The following is a 19144-nucleotide window of genomic DNA, read 5'->3' on the forward strand; positions in this document are numbered from 1 at the left end:
AAAAGCAAATACAGAGAAACATTAACTACCCATAATAAAATCTCTCCAGCTAACGCTAGCGGTGTTGTCTGTGAAATGAAGCAGGTTGTCTTTTTTCATATTAATTAGCCCAAGCTGCATTTGTACAGGAACCAGTCTGGCTGTCAGGTGTGCCGCTCTGTGGCAGCATGACCTGCTCCTCTCCTGCGCTTGGATTCTGGAACCATCTCTTCCCTATGAGCCAGCCAATGGGGGCACATGGTCATTCTTGGTTTGAGCGTGGTATTACTCTTTCTGAGCTTGTTGCAGCAACTTGACGTGACTTGATATGTGACAAATAAGGCGTAACAGTAGCTGGGTTGTTTAAAATTAAATACAAGTATATTCTGAACATACCTTACTCCGTACAGAAAGTCGGTGAGTGGGGCTGCTCCAGAGCTGCGGTTAGCTCTGCAGCCTTAATGAAAAGTCTCTCAAACCGCCCTTATCTAGATGCTCAAGGATGCATTACCTATTTTAAAAATATGATGTCCATATTCTAGTCCTGCTCATTTTTAAGAGCTTGAACACTGAAAATTTTAGTTAGAACAAGAAGGGCTTGAAAATTCACAAGTGAGGTTGATCTGCAGGATTGCCAACATACTTTCTAGCAGAGAATAGTTTTTAATGAGGCTTACCATATTTGTACAGACCAAATATTTGAGATTTTTAAGATTAATCAGTTTGTGTCTCTTTATTGGAAATTAACACACCTCCCAAATTAGGTCACTAGAAGTAATCCTTCCTTACGTATTAATTTTAAAAAAAAATCTCTGCACAAAGAAATGCTGAAAACTAAAAGAAGAGCACACCGCAAAGTAAAAGAACTGTGCACTGAGGGAATGATGTTTCATTAGTGCACAGCTAGAACTGTGCACTAAGGAAGATGGTTAAAGAGTATATATATTTGCCAGAATATGAATCTGTAATTAGACTTCCCTTTTGTAATACTAATATGTTTGCTGTGCATGTTGATAAAGTCTATAGCCTGCAGCTTCTATTGCAGAGTAAAAATAGTACTTTGAAGTGCAATACGTTATGCATAGTACAGTATTTTGTTATAGAAGAATGCCAAAACTTCTTTTCAAAACTTTACATACACCTATCGACTGAAAGGGACACCCACAGTCCAAATCTAACCCTATCATCTGATATGGGCGTATGCACTGTGCCACACAGTTAGCAACTAATAAATTAAAGTTCTCTTCATCCTCTTTGACAGAATTTCAGGAGGAGAAGTGAATCCCCATCTAGCAGATAATATTGCAGATACTAACACTGGAATGAGTGAATGACCAGAACACTCCCTGTTCTCGTAACCAGTTATTGCCAGAAGTATTGTGGAGTCCTGAATCGCGGCTGCCTGTGTCAGTGTATGCAGTCACTGATAAGGAAGTCTGATGTTAGAAGGATTTGTTAATCCCATTCTCTAGATCTGTAATTTGTCTTAAAGCCTTGCTTCTGACACAGTTTTACAGAAATTACAGGTCACAAAACTTAACATAATAAAAAGAAGCTGTGTACACCATACAACTCTGCATTAGCAGTTAGAATAAGTAATGGTATTGTTCAGTCCTGAAATATGATAAAAAGCACTGTGCCCTGAGCAGGCAGAGTAAGCCAAACCAAAAGACTTCACTGGTTGCCTGACAACAAGCTGAACAAGTAAAAGTGATGTATTAAACTATCTAGAGGAGTACTGCAGACTTTTGCAGACAAGTCTTGTTGGATTTTAAAGGTAAAGTGACTTCTTCTTGGCCTGGAAGTCCTACACGTAACAGTTCTGTCTCCTGTTCCAATACAAATGGGTAGAAATCTTCAAGATACTTAGCCTCCTCCTCCATACTCCTTCTCTGAGTCTGAAAGGGTAAGATGCCAACAGCATGCAGAATATATGGGTTTGAATATTATCTATATGCAGAAGTGAATTTCTGGCATGACTCTTCCTCTGATTAAAAGGATGGCTTAGTAGAAGGCTGTCTGTATTATACCTTGAAAGCTGATAATGATCTTGTTCCATTTTTACCTTGAAATACCTCTTCCCAAAAGTTCTGCAATGCTGAACTTTCCAAAATTTATTTTTAGTGGTCACATTTCCTGCTGCAAAACATTTAATGTAAGTGTTGGAGCTAGCGATCGCAACTGCTGTTTCATTACAGAGTCCTCCTTTTTAATTGCTCTGTAACTGGAGCATCCTGTGGCCCTATGTATCCTAGTTCTTCAAAACTTTCTACACAACTGTGTCCAGAAAAGTCAGCTAACCTCTCTGTTCCTGGTTCCCCAGCCAGTAAAACAGAAATAACTCTTCCTTTTTCATTATTTTTCATGCTTTGTCTGTCCCAGCTCCCTTTTAAGCTCTTTGTGAATTACACAGTGACCCACAAGGACGGTGGAAGGCTGTAGTTGGAGGAAGTAGTATCAATATGCTTCAGACCAGGAGGCTGTGTGACCATCTACTTCCATTTGCTCCGGAGGGAAGTGAATCCAAAGCTCTTACCGTGTGTTGAAAAGCATAATGGCAGCTCAATTTCATAATGGAAGCTTCTAAGAGAGAACATAAAACAAATGACTGATGATAACAAGTCTTTGAACCAAGGCCTCTTGCATAGCGTTGCCATTCCTTTAAGTTTATTTCCATCCGTTCTTATCTTCTCTTGCGTCCTCTTCAGTTTATCTGCTCCCCCAATTCCTGAAATAAATTTTGTTATTTCCAGCAAGCAGCTTGCAGCCTGGCGCCTGTAGTTACTAAGTAGATCCCCAGATACCTTTCCCTCCCTGTTGCATTTTTGAACTGTGTAAGGCATGAAGGGAATAGAATTTCCCGAACTACATCAGGAAATTGTTATCACGTAATTGAGTTAAATTTGAATTACCACTTTTAGCAGAACAAGTCCCAGGAGCAAAAGCCCTCTTCTTATCAGTTGTGTGGATCATTCACAGCAGTGCAAAAACCTTTTCCAACATAGTCTGCCAGTGTGTGACTCACTGCTGGCTTAAAGGCAGCATCCCTTTCATTTGGTGCCATTTGCAATCTAACTGAACATATATTATCGTTCTGTTTCTTTGAAAATCGCACTTGATTTTACTATGCTACATTTCTTTGTATTTACCTCGCATCTCTGGATCAAAACAATATTTCCCAATAGGGAACTGGCTGATCCTCCACAAACGTCACGAGAATCTGGGCAAACGGCTATTTCGGTTACAGATATAGTTATACCGTGCATATGTGCAAGACAGAACAGAAGCAGCAACTATGGGATGAGATGAATGAGGCACATAGATAGACACGATGCATCCACATTAGCATGTGGTATAGTTTGGGCATGTCACCAGGATTACCATATCTAAGCATGCCAGAAGTCAGAGATTTTTAATAGTTAGATGATGCCAAAATGTAAGTTCTGAGTCATTCAAAGGGGAGCATCCCTACAAGCAGCTCCCTAAGGCTACATTCTCCCCATGCTGCATTCTCCCAGCCATTCAATACCAATGCAGGGTAGAGATATCAGAAATTGGGTAGCAGAAGAGTTTTTCTGAGAAGACTCCTGGTCTTGACTCCAGCTGATCCTTTTTTCCATGGATGTATTTGTCTCAGTGTACTTCTGGTGAAGTGCAAGTAAAACAAACTTGAACAGCAGATTTGAAGATTTCTAGGTAGCCCTGAAGTCTCACCATGGGGGTTGCCACAAGCCACAATACTTGGCCAGCCCACCCATGGCAATTGCCCAAGCACTGAGTATTTCAAGGCCTCCAGGAGCTCCACTACAAGAGACTCCAACTCCTGAGCTCAGAGGGAGGTGTTCCAGTTGTCAGGAACCTCAAATCTTAGGAAGCCAAGATGAAATCAGTTTTGCAATTTTCTAAGCAAAATGTTGCCATAGTTTCAAAAAATTTTTTTTAAATTTACATTTCTGTGACAATTCTCAGAAACATTTATTTTTTCCCTATCTAATAATATTTTTATTTCCTGGAATTTCTCAAGCTTCAATTAGCAAACCAACTTAAACTACCAACTGAGGTTCTACCTGAAATGGTGTTCTCTGCCTTCCAACCAACTCTGACCCTATTCAGAGTAAGGTGGTTACAACTATAATTGGGCGAGTGGAAGAGCAGAAGCTCTTCCCTTCCCAGTCCACGTTGTGGTGATAAGGAAACAGGGAAAGGTGGAGAATGGAGTGGCCATATGTGTACACACGCGCACACAGACACGCACTGGTATCTCTGGTTGGATGAACTGCTGAGCATCAGCTTCTTAATGCAAGAGAGTTCAGTAATTCATTTCCTTTGCAGAACAGGACAGTGCCTCTGATTCAGGCTCTTCTCTGCCTCCTGAGCTATAAAGCTATGTGCCCTACCGTATTCATGCCAGACAGCAAGGCCAGGTGATGGCCTCTCGCACAGCCGTTCAGCATGATTGTAGTTGTCAAAAGTTCAGGGATTTTTAGGATAATGAACTGTGACAAAACGAAATACTGTATCGGCTGAAGTGTCTTTGGCGAGGGAAATTCCACACTTATCTTTTAATAGTATTTTTAGTCTGTGTGCCTCAGAAACTATTTTTGCTATGCGCTATACGGGCTGTAGCATGTACGTTTCTCAGTATAACCATAAACACATAAAAGGGTGACATGCCTCAAATGTGACATATATAGGTGAAATGAAATTCCAAAGTGATGTCTATAGTAGGCCATATTGAGGAATCTGAATATTGATTCTGTGATATATAATTCCATGAGAGAATAAATGAACTCATAGATAGAGATATGGTTAACAGCATGACCTAAAGTAAAACTATAATTACAATGCATTAGTATTTAATCTGAATATATACCTCCCGGGGGAAAAAACCAGAACAACTGCATTGACAGTATATAAAACACTACATTCATTTTACAGTTGTAAGCCACAGGAAAGTTTAAAGCTGTACCTTACTGGCTTTGTTGTTAATAACATTTTAAACCATTGTAATTTCCAGTGGGTAGAGTAAGCATGCAAAATAAACACCCTGAAACCATCTAAAGGAACACGTCCCTCTCTGTTTGTGATGGATGCTAAGATTGGGTTCTATTTAATGTTATTTCAAACAAAGAAGCTGGAATGTGATACTACGTGCAGCCTTCTGGCCAGCAGAGCTGTAGGAGTCCAAAATAATGAGGCCTAGGTTTATAATTCCAGCATTCCATAATTCAGAGTTTGTTCAGTTGTAAAAATAATTATACCCCAAAATTGTAAGTGTTGTTACTTCCCGGGAAATCAGTACCTTATTTAGAGCCAAACTTCAAGCAGGAAGTGTGTGTTTGGCTTTTCAAGAGTTTTTAAATCACTTCCATAATTCATTTGCAAGTTGTACTTGGGTTACCACAAAGCACAGAAAATGTTACTTGAAAGCCAGGCTTCCTTTAGGTCTGGAGGAAGCAGAAAGCCTGCAGAGCTGTGTCCGAGCCACTGTGGCAGAACTGCAGAAGGCATCTGGCATCTCCCTCTCTGACTGGCAGCTTCTGGCGGCTTCAGCTTTTTTCTGCTTAGATGCCAGCAGTTTCTCTGGGAAGCTGGGAATCGGCTGAGCATGGTGTATTTTTTCCTCTTCCTTGTCCTCGCACGTTTCATAGTTCTCACGCTGCTAGTCTGGCAGCGATGGCAGCGGCAGCCGCCTTGCGATTCATCCCCTCAGCCTCTCGCCCAGCGGTGGGGCTGGGCTGCTGCTCCGACCTACTGGCTCGGCTGCGTTCGCGTCCCCTCCTGCCCGCTAGCACCCCTCAGAGCATTCCCACGTGGGCATGAACTGCCACCTGAATTTGGCCTCGTAACTGACATTGGTTACCTTTACGTGTTAATGTACAAATGTTGCTAAAACTCTCAGAACATGTGTCCGTGGATGGGTCATCTCGGGTCAAGAACTGGTTTGGTGTAGGTAAATGCTAAAGGACATTTGTGTGCATGGAAAATTTTACAGGTATCTTTCCTCTGATATTTTGACATAGCTACTGTCCCAAATATTAAAAATATAACTACAAATGGAATAACGGGAAAAAAGTCCAGTGTGTTTGACTGTTTGAAAAGGATTAATTCAACTTTGAGATGAAGATTTGAGTCAGGTCTTACCTTATCCATACGAACACAACAGTTTGTTTTTCTGGAGTATTTGTTCTTGTTTGGGAGTGCACTGAAGTGAAAGTTTTACTTAGCAGAGGCTCAGATTATCTTACAAAAAGGAAGCAGTCAACCTTAACTTCAGTATCTTTTAAGATTTAGCTGGAAAAGTTTGTCAGAGGAGCACAAGGGAATATCTTTGACTAAATCTTTTCTCACCAACGTATTCCTTCCTGCACAGAAACATGAGCTCTGCCGGCCCAGAAGGAAGGAAAAAGATGAGAGAATGTGACGGCTTGATTGATTCTCTTGTGTATTATATCCAAGGAGCTATTGCAGACCACGAGCCTAATGACAAGGTATTCTTTGAGATGAAAGGTCTTTTCCTAGGGGAAATTGCTAGGAGAACTTTTTTTTTTAGAAACCAATGTTCAGAAACAGTTGTGATGTAACTGCCAAACTTATACTTATTTCCAGGGCTTTTAGAACTGTCACCAAAGATGAAAGTCCAGTAAGAAGCTTTCTGAAGTGTTTTTTTATCCTGCAATCTAAAAGAATAACACACCTTAGCTTTGGGAAAACATTTTCAGAATCACCAGAAATTCTGAAATCACCTAGAATCACCTCGACACTTTTTTTTTTTACATGTGACATAAAGTCACAGCTTTCAGAGGTACTGAAACACCTAAAGAGTCAGATATTACCTTTTTAGTTGTCTCAGGGAGCTAGCTAGCTAGAAGCTTAAAAAATTAATCTGGTTACTTTCCTGTATATTTAGTGCTATATACCCCTTAGGAAATGAAGAACCTAAATCTCTTTGGGTGGCAGTATCATTAAGGAGCTTGCATCACTTAGAATGAGACTGATTTTCCTAAGTTTTTTAGAAGTCATACATTCTGCCTAAGCCAGTAACTACAAGGACGTGGACACCTCCAGAAGCCAGCTCCTCTCATTCTCTTCCTCCCACCATTGACTGCAGATGAACCCTGAACATTGCTTAGACTAGATGCTTGCGCTTTAGCCGGGGGAAGTTGGGTGAGAAGACCAGCTGTCACTTATGAGAAGGTTAGCCGTAGCCTGTGAGGCAATTCTAGCGTGCCTGCTATAACTTGTGCTGTGTAGTGGTAATAACTGCACATTTATAGCTCTGTTCTGGGATTAGTTACTTGAGCTTCTCCATGTCCCTGTATTCAGTGCCATTAGCTTCAGGGAGATTCCAGCACATTACACTTTGTGCCAATAGCTCCCTGCTGCATTTTGTCTTAAAACCACTCATTCCTTTTTTACTTTCAAAAAAGGAGGAACTGGTAATAAAGCTATTTGCCACTAGGCTCATCACTCAAAAATTGTAGACCTGACCTTAGCCATGCCCAGAAAGGCACATCTAATTTAAAAAAGCCTTCTACCACAGCAAACTGCTTCTTCCTTAGGAAAGATACAAAGCTTTCCTTTTGCTGACTCTACGGCGGTGTGTATGTGATCATCTTTACTCTTAAGCTCTTAAACATTCCTTGGCACACTTCTAGTCTGTGCCAAGTAGCACTCGCTCAAACAATTCCCAGGCACAATTCAGGAATTATAATGTCCCGGGACCATTTCCAACAGGCATGCACCCCGCTCCGAACGCAAGCCCTGTGTGCCAGTTGGCCTCAGTGCTCAGGAGCATCCCAGGGCATGTTTAATTTATCAGTGTAAATGCAGTCTTGTGGATCACTGGCAGGAAAACTAGCTCTTCTGTAAGCCATTAGAAGCTCTGCAGTTAGCTGTTGAAGATCCAAAATGAAGGCTCTTCCCATGTCTATACATGTCCCTTCAACACATGCCAAAGCTTTCAAGATTTCTATTCTTTTATTATTTTAGGCCACAGAGAACTGTGTGTGCATTCTTCACAATCTTTCCTACCAACTAGAGATAGAGCTCCCTGAGAGCTATGCCCAGAGCATATATATGCAAAGAAGAAATATTTCTACCAATGATAAAACACCGGGCTGTTTTGGAACACGCAGCAGAAAAGTAAAAGAGGTAAAGCACGTGTTTAGTTACATCTTGTTTTGTTAACCAGTTGTAGAAACTTCTGGAGAATAAGGCTGTAATCTACTTAATCTGTTATTGAGGTATCGGGTAGTGTGACACTTACTTGCCCCAAAAATGCAAATTTATCGATAGCCTTTCCTAACACCCATTATCTTGTTCAGCTGCTGGGGGTGAAAATGGCGTAGCAATTCACTGTTTCATTAGTTGAGGAATACTGCCACTCAGTTTCATCCCCTCTGGTGGATCAAAGTGTTATCTGTACCGTGTGCAGCAATTGTGCAAGTGCCCTACCAATGAGTGGGCATTGCGATGGTTTCACCAGTGAAACCAGCACAAGGTGACTTGCCACTTCCATGACTTGCTGGCTTTTGGGCTATGTCAAGACCTCTTCTTTTGATGCCATGTGGTACAGATGAAAAATATTCTGGCAACTGGGAATTGTTGGAGAGAAAACAGGTATCAGGGGAGGGGGAAAGCAAAAGAAAAGGATTGATGACCCTTCCCCCTCTATTAGTTTTGCTGGAGCGTATTCTGCCTTCTCCCGTTCCATCCACAGTACAACTCTAGCTGGCCATTTCTGTTTCTCCTTGGCCTCGGCCCCTAGTGTCAGTTGCTGAGAGATGAAAAGCAGCTTCCACCATACCTATATCCTCTTTTTGGATGGAGTGGCCAGTATAATTAACTATTGAGATTTTACACATTGTCATTTGAGTTCACAACTTGATGATCTGCAAATAATGTGGTCATAGAGACTTACGAAATGGCTAGTTTAGCTTGTGATGCATTAAGTCATATGAGGTCACTGTTTCTAAAGGCTTGATCTGTTTACATGTTTAGAAGCAGCAGGACACCCCACTACCTGAGGAAAAGAGCAATCCCAGAGGTGTTGAATCGCTCTGGCATTCCACACTGATTAGGATATATCTCTCCTTAATAGCAAAGAGTACCAGAAACTATACCCAGGAGGCATCCCTGGGAGCTCTTCAGAACCTCACAGCTGGCACTGGACCAGTAAGTCAGCTTTTTTCTTTTGCTTGTCATTTAGTTCTTAATGTGAATGCATAGAGTTTAGGGCTGGAGTGCAACACGCCCACAGCACTGAGATCAGGTAACCACTGACAAGTCACTGTCTCACAGACATGATCAAGGAAATCAAAGAACACTGAAGGGAAAATCGTACCTGGCAGTGTAGCTATTTCTTGCTTGGCAAATATGGGGACTACTTCCTCTCGCTCTTTGTACATCTCCACGTGTGGAATTTGCCTATTCATTACACAATGAGGGATAAGTAGATGTTTAAAGCATTAAAAAAAGTGCGTTTTGTGGAACATAATGAGTCCCATGGGGAGAAGAAGGCTCTGACACAACCACCGATCACTTTCATGGTGAAGAAACTAATGACCTCTGTCATGTTTTGGCTGAGGAACTGGCCAAACGGCACATGGGAGAAAGAGGGCTCGAAACTTCTTTTATATCGCCTTCCTTTTCTGTTGCAGCTCATATGTAGCTCTGGATTTAAACTATTTTAAACGTGCTTAAATTGATGTAGAGAGGCTGCTGCGGTTGTTTATGAGGCTGTACATTCATGGTAATGACACACTATTGCCCCATGCCTTATAACAGATGCCGTTTGCGGTGGCCCGGACTGTTGTTCAGAAGGCAAATGGCCTTCCAAGTATTCGAACTATGCTGCATGTAAGCCACCCAACAGTAAAGAAGACAGCAGTCTCACTGCTCAGGAACTTGTCTCGCAACACCTCTCTGCAAAGTGATATAGGTGAGCAAAGACTAACGTTGTCTCTTGGGCTTGCTTTCTCTGTTCTCTTTATGTTAAGGTTTCCTTCTTTAAATAAAAAAGTGTGAAAAAAAAGAAGTGGGTTTTTAGGTCAGATACTTGCAGTCGTTATACAGGGCTGAAAATAAAGTTTTGCCTAAGAAAGACTCTAACCTCAAGTTTTCTCTAAGTTGTGCATTCCTCATCAGATACTTCCATTGATGTTACTTTCAGAAAATACATAATGGAAGTAAAACCTACACAGATTTGGAGATGGAGTTTTTCTTTTGCTTAAAATAGGGTAAAGGAAGGTGAGTGCTGAGTTCTGTGCTGCCACAGCTTTGTAATCCTTTGGGAGAAGTCATAGAACATCTCCAATTCTTCTGGTGAAAATAATATTTTCTTCTTTTGGACACAAAGCTTTGGAAGCTTGCAGCTTGCACAGTTTTCCTGCATAAGTTTTTTGAGAATAGAAGCTAGAAGATGCTATAGAGAAAATAGTTCAAACTCTTTGGAGGACCTTACTCCTAAAATTTTATAATTATTTTCATATCAGACGCCATTTCTATTCTGAGTATTTTTATTTCAACTTAATGTATATTTGAAATTTTTTCCTAGTGATAGGATAAAATAAATTCACATCATTTGTTGTCCATTTCTGTGTTCCTACCAGAGGGGGAAGGGGAAATTACAGGGATACAGCTGGTTCATGGGACAGATTAAACTTCAGAATTCTGCAGAATAGTCTCCTGGGCACTGTTTAGTCCTTAGAGAACATTCCCTATTAATGAAAATACTATAATATCCTGTTAGGCTGATTTCAAAGGGATAATCTGTACGGTCTTAAAAATTACAATTGCGAATCCCCCAGAAATACTAGGAATTAACCTGAGAAGAAGAAATTGCGCTTACAGCAGGAAAATAATTTATGAAAGAATGTGGGAAAGACAGAATAGCATGAAGCTTTGGAGAAAGGTGCTTCATCTTGCAGGTTCACAGTCATTTTCTTGCTTTACGAATAGTAGGAAGAACTGGGGGAATTTCAGGTGAACCTTTTCTCCATGAAAAGGTGTTCTTTTTGGTTGACTAAAAATGTGTGAATTCAGGTCAAATTCTGCAAATAATTTTGGCCAAAGGAAAACATTTGGAAGGGCATACTGCTTCCTAGATAAAGTGTCTACATTTATTAAGCAAAATAAATGTTTGATATGAAATTGAGATTAATTTAATATAAAACATCTCCAAAAGTTAAATGATTGAAAAACATCAGAAAATTTCCTATTTTACTTGAAAAAATAACATTTGTTCTGAACAGATGTTTTCAAGACACTGCCAAAGGTATACTTTCTAAAAATCACCTTTCTTGATTTACCAGCAGAAGAAAAAATGGGCTATCATGTCTGACGTCATTGCTTTGACTGATACTTAGCATAGCAAGTGGTTCATCCAGTTTTAAAGGTCCTTTTCTAAATTGCGCGTAATTTAATCTCAATATACATGAACCTTGTCACACACCCATCCAGAGGAATGAACAGAAGTCACGCAGAGCAAAGCAAGTGATGCACTGGTTACGGAAGGGAGAATGGCCAGAATGCCCCAAAATGCCCCCAAAGGTGGGAGCAGCTGGCTATGACCTATTGCTTTAATTTTCTCCATCAGCTCTGGTCCACGCGGCACAGATCTCATAGTATACAGCAGGACTCAGCTGCTGTCCAGAGCTGTTGTTTGCTGTTTGGTTGGCTGGTAGGGTCACATCAGTGTGGTCAAAGGATGCGGTGTTTCTTGAGTAGGAAAAGGCTTCGGAATAGGATGTTCTTCTTAAAATACATAGTTTACGTACCAGCTCAGAAGGTCGAGTGTGTGCACCCCCTTATAGCCGACCACTGACAAGTTCAGCACTAACAATTGTGCTGTAGTCACCCTTTCTCAGTTTGCTGTATATCACTATACCCATGATCACCTATAGGACACACAGGGTTCCTCAGGAAGTGGCAGCCTCCTGCTAGCACATGCCTAGTGGCCTCACTACAGAACACTATGTATTAATGTATTGTGTATAAGAGGCAAAATACATACTGTCTGATTTAGTGCGGACGCAGCTTAACCTAAATTGTGGGGATATAATGCAGGTTTGAAGCCATGACTCTGTTGTGGGAGCACACAGCACCCTGATAGGTGATAATGGGAGGAGTAAGGTCTTGTAGGACCCCTAGATAAATCTGCACCTGTTAGTAATGGAGTTGCTTGTCTCTCTTCCAACTTGTAGCTAGAGAAGTTTTGCCTGATTTGGTCTCGATACTTCCCGAGTCTGTCCCGGGGTCTGATATTGTCTGTGAAACCACAGCGTCCATCTGCTACACCTTGTACAATTTGACACAGAGCAGTTCTCACAATGCACGGCTTCTCCTGAGTGCTGATGGCCTACCAAAGATTATTACCATCAGCATGAATGACAGGTAAGATGGCTGAGAAGCCTTCCCTCCCCCTCCTCCTTTCCCTGGGGAAAAAAGAAACTGCAGCCTCTGCCACTTGGGGGGAAAACCACGGCATCTTAAGGTACAGGACAGCTTAAACAAGTGATCGTGATATGAATGGAATTGCAGATATTGGGAAATACAGAAAAATCTCTTATAACAACTGTTCCATCCACAGCCAAACTGGCCATGTTCCAGCATTTTAAATAGTTCCTCAGAAGATGATGGCACAATATTATCTATATTCTAATAGATAGAGTGGCTGACCATCAGATCTTATCTGTCCCCAGAAAGTTTATATATTTCCTGTTCTTTGTAACACAGCCCTGACAATCTTTAGCAGAAAAGTGCAGAGATACATTTTATAGAGCTGTACTTAAAAAGTATTTCTAAAGGGGCATTTTAGATAATGTTGAATTTCCTTTAATCATTATTTACTATGTAATCACATGCAACCAATGTTTATTTAAAAGATAATAATTCATGCTTTGTGAATATGAATAATTATTCTGTTTGCCTTCCTCTCTTTTTACAAAATAAAAGAGGAAATTCATCTCAGTAAAGGAAGCCCCATGAGGCTCTGAATAGTTTAAATCCTATCTAACTAACCAGAGATTTTACCTGCTGGAAAGATCCTTTCGAATGCTTGTTATGCTGAGGTGTATTTTCCTCAGCTGAATAGGAACAGTATGATAGCTGCTCTAAGATGAAGGCTATAGAGTACTTCGTTTCTCTCTAATTTTGAAGAATGAGTGGAGCAGGGAGGTACGTAGCATTTGTTTCAGTAGTCAGGACAGCATGAAATGTGCTAGAGTACCTAAAGAGCAGTAAAATAGCATTTCGGAGGAGAGAGAGACAGAAAAAAATGCTACGAGGTTACGTTTTCTGAAGTCTGCACATGCACTGTGATTATGAAGTGGGAATTTAAACATGTTTTATCATACTTTTCACAAAATTGCAGTAATATGTTCAGCAAAGCCAGTAAGGCTGCTTCAGTCCTCCTCTACTCCTTGTGGTCACATGCCGATCTCCACAGTGCTTACAAAAAGGTAAGATCTGGGTTAGAACAAAGTCATTTAATCTGTCCTTTTGGATCTAGAACCCTCTCATTTGTCCTCTGGGGCCTTAGCACTTCTGTGCTGTTAAGAAACAGTGAGGTTTCACTGTTAAGAAACAGAATCCTATCCTATGATAGGATTCCAAGTTGTCTCTGGATTTGGTGTTCCTATTACTTATGCAAAAGCCTGCACAAGTAATGCATGCTTTCATTTTTGCTCATCTGTGTTCATATTCTCTCCCTCTGTGGTTTTTATATGCACTGGCAAAGTTTATGAAAAACATTGCTGCTGCCTGCCAGAAGTGTCAGATGGTGAGAACTGACACGCAGTAGGTGTCCGTCCACTGCTGACTGAACCAACCTGACACAGAGGACGTAAGGAGCCAGCAAAAGCAAAGGCAGAGCAAGGTGGCTTCCCACTTTAAAACCAGAGCAGTTTTGTTCTCCTTGTTGTTTGTATGGTCTGTGAGCCCAGGTGTTATTTATATTCAGACAAAAAGGTAGGGCCTGGGAAAGGTGTTGGCAATATTTACTGCCACAGTCAAAATCAAACAGCAAAATGACAGGCATGGTTCAGCCAACAAACCAGTTTGTTTCTTTCCTTTTGAAGCTCTATGACTGCTTTTTCAACACACAGCTGGGTTGTCTACAACCTACCTACCTTGAACCTGCGTTTCAAACTGTTTTCATTCCTTGTTTTCTTGCTGTTCAGAATTTCTGTCACCTAAAATTCCCTATAACCTAAAGCTACTCCATTTTTCAAGCTCTAGCCTTCAGCATTTATTAGTCGGCTTGTTTCTTAACAAAGGAACAATGCAGCTGCAGGCTTCTAGATTTAAAGAAGTCAGGGAGAACTGTAGATTTTTTTGTTGAAATTTGCCCCTAAAAAGTTACTTAGCGTAACTGAATCATACTCAGCAGTATACTGCCCCACAAACCAGAAATCTGCGTTCAAGAATAAGGGTGCTGTACCCATATAAACTCTAACTGGATTTAGTTGTCTCTGGTTTGTTTGCAACTACATTTCTGACTTTACTGTCAGGATTTGATACTGTCAGCAATATGAATTTTCTGAAGTTGTTGGTACTTTGGGTGAGCATGTAAGACACATTTGTCAGATCTGAGTTTCAAAAAATGCTGATTACTTGCTGTTCCTATGCAAATCAGGTCCCCTAGGGATACCAGGTACGGTACTAAAAACTGTAGGCCACCTAATGTCTAGACATTTTTGAAAAGTCAGTCTAATAAAGCAACAGAAATCACTCGATCAAATGAGACATAAAATCCTGAGTCATTTTGGCATTGCCCTGTACTCTTTGTTCAGATAGAGTTAATCTCAGCTGACATTAGTCACCTAAGAGTTCCGAGTCTGTAGAGCTGAGCTAGAAGAATAGGCTCCCTGTACAGTCAGTGGAGAGAGTTGAGCAACTCCCGTGATTCATCTCACCTATCTTAGACTGAACGGAGTCACTCCTGGGACATGCCTGTTCTGTCTCTATTGACTGTAGAGGACTCTGCCTGGACCCCTACCATGGCTCCATGTCTAGCTTTTAGGCAGCTGAACCCACCCTTCCCTTGCAGAATCAGCACTGAAGATAATGAATTATTCTGTTTCTTTTATTCCAAAGGCTGACTTTAAGAAGGCGGATTTCATCAATACCCGGACCACAAAAGCCTATAACTCACTAAAAGATTGAATCAGATCATAACACCACTGAAGACAGATGAGATCATACATCAGTTAACATAACTATCTTCACGCGATTGGTGTTGCCTTCATGAACCAGGGGGTATCTCAGAATAAAGAGGCTGATTTTGTATAGGACTTGAGTGACCAGAGGATAGCTGTTTTGTGTTTTTAATCCTAATCACCTTGTTGTCACTGTATATATCAATTTAAGAAGCTTATATCAATATAAGAATAACCAAAGATGGATTCTTCAGGATGTATGAGGTGAAGTTTCATCCAGGTTGACCACTAGTGAGAGTTTCAGATGACTGCCTTTAGTCTAACAGGCATTTATACAGAGAGGTTTGAAATGCTGATTGGCAGCAAATTCTTTTCAGACTGTTTTATACAGGTAGTTTTCTACAGTGGGTAAGCATCAAGTGTACTGCTCAGGACACAGTAATTTTTCACCCTTTTTTTTCTTCCCACATGCTAAATAAGAATCTCTAGACTCTGTGAGTAAACACAAGAAGCTGTTTCACTGCCTGCATTATAAAAGCACCAATGAAGTTAAAATGACTATTTTTTTATTGCTTGTATTCATGTGCTCACTGGTTCTTAAGCCTCTTTCCTTTGAGATTTCATCAGCAACAGCAAAAAACCTAATTTTACATAGGTCTTATCCATCATCCCTTGCTCCTCTCATCCTCCCTCACATGGCTGTTGGAATTTATACCCTGTGTCCAGAAAGGGTTTTAACTAGAACCACTATGTTTCAAACACTTTAAGCTGAACTTAGACCCATCATTTTTGCTAATTGGTGGAAGAGTTATTTTCTGGTGATTCAGTGATTATTTTAAGAAAATTGCATTTTCAAAATTATTCTTTTGATTATATATAGTAAAGGGGGTGGAGTCTTGCCTTTATTTTTGAAGTAATAGATACACGCACACAAGAGGTTAGACTCCGTGTTGCTTAAAAAATTCATCTGATCCTGCTTCATATTCTCTTACTTGAAATAATCGTCCTCCCTACAGCAGCTACGTGCAATGTGGTAACTGGAGGACTGTGTCTGCACATGTGGGAATAGGTAACAGGAGGAGAAAAATTCCTAAGCACCTAAAGGCTGTTCCCATGATATGATCCTCAGAGAGGGAAAAGAAGCACTAAAAAACCCCATCTGATACCTTTAGCAAGCGAGATTTATCTCAACAAACAAGTAAATTGTGCATTAAACCAATAGGAAATTCATATATAAATATATAAAACGCTGTGGATTGGATTATCAGCTGATGTGATCTGGCATTACTCTTCTGAAATCAGGGGAGCTAAGCTACATGTATGGCAACCAAGACTTTGGCATACGTATTTACAAGCCTTCCTGCACAAATGGAGCCCGTCCTGTACCCCCACGCTAAACTGCTGGCACAGGAGCTGTTACAGCTGTTCTTATCCAGAAGGGGATGCATAATCCTTCGAGTAGGGACCTCAAAGAGGAGATCATCAGGCCTGTTCATTTCAACACTCCTGGCCAAAGGTCTAGCTCCTACCAGAAATTTGCAACTAGCGGATTGTGACATTGCACTGTGTCCAAACATCTTTCTGGATCTTGGGGAGCTAAATTCTGCTGGTAGGTGCACATAGTTCTCATAGGGTTCCCAGGAAGTCCCACACGTGCATGCAGAACAGAACGTGTCCTGGGGAGTTAAGCAAACAACCCTGCTTTCCCATTACAGATCATTTTCATAGGTCTGTTAGTCCTCCGCATTTGCTTTGAATAACTCAAATCAAATGCATTCCAGTAAGAGGTTTTAAAAATACTATTGTTTTTTTAAGAGGTCATTTTCAAAATACTCCAGGTCCAAAAACAACACAGGGGAAGGGAACTTACAGCACCGCATGTTGAGGAAATTGTTTTTGTAATTTTTTTAAAATATGATAGAAAACAGACAATTAAAATTGAACTTTTTCTTCTAAGTTGTTAACCCAAGTAACACTGCATGTGCCATGAATGAATAAACACCAGGAAACCTGGACAAATCTACTTTTACTGCCCAAAAAGTAGTGGTAGGCAAAATTAATATACAAAGAGTAAACCTAAATACAGAGTATCATGGACATGAAGAACTGCAGTCTAAAGATCAGGAAGGGGGCTTTTAGAAACACTAAAATATTGGTTTAGTTCTGTGAAACTCACACGCTATTAAAAAAAAAAAAAGACCAATGCTGGGCATTTTCAAACGCCCAACTTAGTATAACTCCCAGTAAGATGTCCTTAAGAACGGGGTGCAAACTTTTGGGGTTGTTTCTATTGATAGGGTCCCTTTAAAAGCAAAGCAGCGTTCAGAAGTCACAAAGAATATTAGACCTGGCAACAACTGAAAGCTATAAATAGGGATGAGAAACAACGACACACCTTATTACAGCTGATCTCCTACTTGTATGCAATCAAAAACATTTCAGCAGGACTCCAAAGAAAGCAAAGAATGTTAGTCAGAGAAACAATAAAGTGTTCTCTCTAATGCAAAAAATCTGTCTTTGGTCTTTGTTGTTACTGGTGAACCTACTTGTTGGGATGCAGCAAATGTATTTTCAAGCCTTAGCCCTTCCTTTAAAAGGGCAAATTCATTTTTAAATTAAATCTAGGTACAGAGACTTAGACTTTTCTGCAACAAGAGAGTGTTACTGAAGGCAAGCTGCATAATGCGCCTGTTGGCATCAGAGTACTCCTGCAAATTATTTATTTTTACTTACAAAATCTGTTACAGCTCTCTTTGCCCACTATTGCTGACCTAACAAAGCACCTGGCATCCTCTGTCTTCACCCTTCTTTAATTGGTCTTTGCCAGTAAACTTTACCATTGGCCATATCACCCCTGGAGATCTCAAACATAATTGGGATCATCCTCATCATAGTCTTGGGCTTGGGAAATATAACTTCCTCACGTGGTCTTTTACAGAGGGGAGATCTGAGACCTTGAATTTAAACATATTGGGTAGCATCCAAAAAGTCTTTGGCTGAACTAGGAACTGACCCCAGGTCCTCCTATCCTGAGATAGTCTCTTAACCACAATCCAGTACAACTACCTTTCACTGAATTGTTTTAGTAGAAACTCTTAATTAGCGTGGATAATGTTGTAGTAGATGTCACAGAATATAGACATTAATTCATTGCCAGAGAATTAGTCATTCCTTTCCCCATTTCATCCTCCTACCTTTTTTCTACTGTCATTACTTCTAAATATTAATGCTTTTTTCTCTCCCTCCCTTGCTAAATAGAATTAAACTATGTAAAATATTACATTGTATTGTGCACAGATATGGGGTTTAGGTTACTTGGCTTTTGGACGGTGGGGAGGAGGGGTGTCTTTTGAGTAGGAACATGCTATATATTAATAAAGGTTGAACCCTCCCTTCTGGGCCTATACAAAACTGCAGGTGAGGTGAACTGGCACCACCATGAGCCATGATACAAGAATCCCACCCCTTTCACCGGCTACTGCTTAGCCTGGCAGTACATCCTCAAAAGGCAGCTCAATAAAGCTGAGGGATTGTATCTCAGGTTTGCGTGTTACCATGTTTAGCCCTTGGGCTCCAGCTTGCCGGAAGCAGTATGTTTCTTTAGGGTTGAGGACCAAAAAGCCCAGCAGTATCGGTTCATGAGATAGCCTAATGAGCACAGTCACAGTGCGAATCACACACAAGCTATGCAAAGTGACGAGACTGATGTTTCCTAAGTTATTTCAACTCCAGCAGCTGCTCTTCCATTCTTTTACTTTAATCGCTACTGATTAAAACCTCAGTTTGCATTCCTGACTCATACTCTAGACCCAGCCCATGGGGAAGATAACATGACCTTAAGGCATCATCTGATATGAGACAAAGATCTGGAAATAGCAGCAGAAATCAGACGGGAGAAAATGCACATTTGAGCTCAACATCACAGTGCATCAAGGACAAGGCTTGAAGAATCAGGTGTTAATATAACCATGTGAGTCTACACATAGCATGTTGTTTTAGATGTA

The 19144-nt window shown here is 40.7% G+C and overlaps 1 protein-coding gene across 1 annotated transcript in view; it reads left to right on the forward strand.

Moving 5' to 3' along the window:
• The window catches only part of PKP2 (plakophilin 2), a 46977-nt gene extending 29330 nt beyond the window's left edge, over positions 1–17647 (forward strand). The window contains 7 exon segments of the mRNA XM_072872316.1: positions 6353–6470; positions 7972–8133; positions 8983–9156; positions 9769–9922; positions 12186–12375; positions 13355–13442; positions 15079–17647. Coding sequence (XP_072728417.1) covers positions 6353–6470; positions 7972–8133; positions 8983–9156; positions 9769–9922; positions 12186–12375; positions 13355–13442; positions 15079–15147 — 955 coding nt within the window. The 3' untranslated portion in view covers positions 15148–17647.
• Positions 17648–19144: the final 1497 nt, after the last annotated feature.

This window comes from Ciconia boyciana, chromosome 1 (genome assembly GCF_034638445.1).
Source record: "Ciconia boyciana chromosome 1, ASM3463844v1, whole genome shotgun sequence".
Taxonomy (NCBI): domain Eukaryota; kingdom Metazoa; phylum Chordata; class Aves; order Ciconiiformes; family Ciconiidae; genus Ciconia; species Ciconia boyciana.